Genomic DNA, 3890 nt, shown 5'->3' on the forward strand with positions numbered 1-3890 from the left:
CCCCCCCCGGGGGGGGGGGGGAGGGGGAGGGAGTGAGTTGGGCAGGGCTGAGGCTGGGCCATGTGCAGCCACAGGGCCATGGGTGGCTCATATGGGGGATGGGGCTGGCTCCTGGCTGCTAAGCACAATCCTGGGGGAGCATGAGGGGAATGTGCCCCCCAGATTTGTATGTGTGCAGGCACGGGCTGCCCTCTGTGGACTCAGGGCTCCCTGCCCTGCTGCCATTGCCTCGGGGCCTCTGCAGCCCAGCAGGCGGGACCTGGCGCAGCAGGGCACAGCAGGACTGGACGGGGAAGCCCAATACCACCATGAGCCCTGCATTGCCATGGTGAGGTGTCCCCTACCTGCCCAGCAGCAGTGGTGGCAGCACAGAGTTGTGCTGCTTGCTGCTGCCAGGCAGGCAGTGGGCCCTTTGACTTGGCAGTGCAGGGCTCCTAGTGGCTGTACAAGGCTCCCTGCCAGGGAGAGGGCAGCAGGGCAGGGAGCCCAAGCTCCCAGTGGGCAGCCCACATCTGCCCCACTACAGTCTCTGCTCCAGCTGCACCATCCATGGGGGAAGGGGAGCTGGGCTCCATGCTCCCCTCTGCCGCAGCAGCTGCTGCCTCCTATGGGTGGCACCTGGGGCCCAGGCACTGCTGTGCGGGCTCAGGGGGCTGTGGACCTGGGTCCCTGGCCCTGTAGCCCTGGTAGCTGGTAGCAGGGCTGGGGGGGGCAGGGGGGCTGGGGCAGAGGAGTGAGAGGCACTGGCATAGACAGGGCACTGGCATTTCAGGGCTGCTCAGCACCACAAAGCAGTGGGGGGACAGCTGCAGCTGGACCTACGTTCTGGTGTGCAAAGGGGGCAGGGAGAGCTCTGATTTTCCATGATAAAAAACCAACAATCAAATGCCAAAATTTACAGGCACTTAGAATTTATTTTATTATAGTGATTGAGGCACTGGTAGACTTCCAAATTGCTGTAAATTCTAAGTATATCAATAAAACATTGTGTTCAACAGATACCTACATATATATAGCGGCATTTCATTTTAATCGTGGAAAAATGTGGATTAAATAGAATTTGCCATTTTTAAACAGAGAAAACCAGGATCCCTGCAGATCATCTACACTGCCATTCAGTGGAGAAATACCCAAGTTCTCTCTAAACAAGCTATCTTGGACACTAAAAGCAGTTTATAGTTGCAGTTGCACAGAGATCTGTGCATACTTACCCTACTGAAAATGATAGTACTACAGGAACTTCTGAAGAAAAGTCAAAAACTTATTTAAAGACCCAGGAACCTGATAACCCTCTTTAGCACTGATTAAACAAGAGGAAACTTATGGTCACTTGGCTGAAAATATAATTCTGGTTTAAAGACATTCGTTTTCCAAAGAAATTCTGGGAACGTTTTCCATCTGAGACCTGCATGCACTATTCCAGGGGGGTCCCAAACTGTGGTACGCATACTTCTGGGGGTACACAAGAAGTCTTCACAGGGCATATGGGAGAGTTTATGCAATGGCAGATTTAATTTTCATTATAATAATAATTGGCACTTAAGGAGTTAAAATATAAAACAATGCTAGTAGGAGTACGTGGGTTGGTGGTAAATCTGGAAGGGGGTATGCAATAAGAAAAAGTTAGGGAACCTCTGCACTATCCCATACCATGATCGTTATAAGTATTGTTTCTATACAACATTTTCAAGTTGGTGACAGAAAAACTAGAGGGAACCTCAAAAACTGTGTAGAGCTATGCAGCCTGTTATAAAGGGCACAAGGAAAATCTTCACATCCACCTTGGATAACCACCCCGTCCTCATTTGATATATATATTTTATCATCACATAATCTATGCAATAATGCTGTGTTTGGACTTCATCTGAGAAGGCAGCATATATTGCTTCAAAATGTACTGATTTAGTACTTATCCACCTTTTTTAGTTCTTCTCTTAATTATAGTTTTTTCAACAAGCTTGTCAGATTGGTCCTAAAATAATCATTCTTTACCATTCCCAGCAAGGCTCCTGCCATTACCCAGACACAGCCTTCTCTTGGGATGGAAAAGGGTCCCACTCAAAGTGGGTGGGAGTTATTAAGGATGTAGCAAGTTCCCCTTGTCAGAGAGGCTCTTCAGGGCATTTTTAAGGCTTCCCAGTGGCATTGGGTGTTGGTTACAACCCAGGCTGGAGGTTTTGACTGGTGCCAGTGCTCCTGCTGGGAAGTTCCTAGCTGGAGGGTCTTACTCCTCCGCTCAGGGTCAGCCTGATTGTCAGATCTCGGGTCAGGAAGAAATTTTACCCGCAGACTGGTACGGACTGTGGGGGGCTTCCTCTACAGCAGGGGCACAGCCCTCTGAGTGCACAGGAAGTCCTCAGACTTCTGATGCAACTGGTGCCTGAAAACCACGTCTTAAGTTGAAACGTCGTTAAGTCAGAACCAATTTCCCCATAGGAACAGCGTTATAAATGGCAGATTGGTTCCTTTATGATGCTCGATACAGCTGCATCCAGCTGGTAAGTCTATCGTGATGGAAGGGGGGGGGAGGGCAGATCAGCGCCCCCGTGGTGAGGGCGAGGGTGAGGCAAGCGCTGCTCAGCTGGGACCAGGCGGGCGCGGGACTGAGCTGCGGCTCACTGGGGGCACGGAGAGGGGGGGCAGTGGCTCCTGCTGCTGCACGCTGCTTGTCTGGCGGCTCCTGCCACTTGTCTGAGAGGGCATGAGGGGCTGTATACCCCCCCGACCTGCATGGAGTGGGGCAGGCAGGGCTGCACCAGGCTGCTCTCCAGGAGGGTGGCAGCGGTGCTGGGAGTGGACTATGCCCTCGCGCTGCTCACCCCCTGGGGCAGGCATGGAACGGAGCCGCTGTGCTGCCTCCGGACAAGCGGTGCGCAAGGGTGGGAGTCACCGCATCCTCCCCGGACGAGCCGCGGCTTCGTCCCGCACCCCCGTGCCCCGGCTGGGTGAGCTGCAGGGGGGGCGTGTCACCCTGGATGGGGGGGGGAAGAGCGGAGGCTATGTGGGGACTGCACCCACCCAAAAAATTGCCATAGCCCCTGCCACCCTCCTGGAGCACAGCCTAGTGTAGACCCGGGCCTGCGCGCTCTGCGCAGAACTGGAGGCTTATGTCCCCCCCGTGTCCTCCAGGACAAGCGGCAGGAGCAGTGGCAGGAACAGCTGGACAAGCCACCAGACGAGCAGCCCGCAGGGGCAGGAACCCCCGCCCTCCCTCCCTGCACTTCCCCAGCGAGCCACTGCTCAGTCCAGCACCCGTCCGGCCCCGGGCTGGGTAGCGCTTGTCCCAGCCCCAGTCCCTCCCTCACCCCAGGGGCCCTGATCTGTCCCCCCCACACCCGCTCCAGACTCACAAGCTGGACGCAGCTGTATCGACTGTCGCGAAGTGGAAACCTGCGTTGGAACCTGAGCCAGGGGGGGCAAATCATAAACGTTGCAGGTGACGTTTGTTGTAACTCGAAAAGTCGCAAGTCAAGCACTGCCTGTACGCTGACATTTCATAGCAGCAGGATATCGGCCCGCTGTGCCCGCGGCTCCTACCGTGCGCCGTGCGCTCCAGCAGCAGCGCGTTGCCCAGCAGCGGGTAGCAGGGGCTGAGCCCCGGCACCGCCCGCAGCTGCCGCCACCTGCCCAGGGCCGCGGCCAGCAGGCGCAGGGCGGGCGCTGCCCCTAGCGCCACGAGCAGGACGCCCCCCGCCGCCGCCGCCCAGTACAGCAGCCGCGCACCCCACTCCGCCGCCAGCCCCGAGCTCATGGCCGCCGCCATCTGTTCCCCGCCCCGCCCCGACCGCCCGCTTTTGTACGCCGGGATGTGGCCGGGGGCGGAGCGGGGCGGGGGCGCGGGCAGGGAGGAGCGGGCGCTGCTGGCGGCAGATACAGCCCGGCCCTCAGGG

At 57.0% G+C, this 3890-nt stretch overlaps 1 protein-coding gene across 2 annotated transcripts in view; it reads right to left on the reverse strand.

The window, feature by feature from the left end:
- Nucleotides 1–3763, reverse strand: part of LOC109303763 (cytochrome P450 4V2-like) — a 36290-nt gene extending 32527 nt beyond the window's left edge. Inside the window, exon 1 of one of the 2 annotated variants that reach the window (XM_019525981.1) lies at nucleotides 3538–3763. In XM_019525981.1, the coding sequence (XP_019381526.1) occupies nucleotides 3538–3763 (226 nt within the window). Of the gene's footprint in view, nucleotides 1–3350; nucleotides 3505–3537 lie in introns of those variants that run through there. The other variant, XM_019525982.1, reaches the window with a different exon arrangement.
- Nucleotides 3764–3890: the final 127 nt, after the last annotated feature.

This window comes from Gavialis gangeticus, unplaced genomic scaffold (genome assembly GCF_001723915.1).
Source record: "Gavialis gangeticus isolate Ggan-Ray unplaced genomic scaffold, GavGan_comp1, whole genome shotgun sequence".
In the NCBI taxonomy this organism is placed as follows: Eukaryota; Metazoa; Chordata; order Crocodylia; family Gavialidae; genus Gavialis; species Gavialis gangeticus.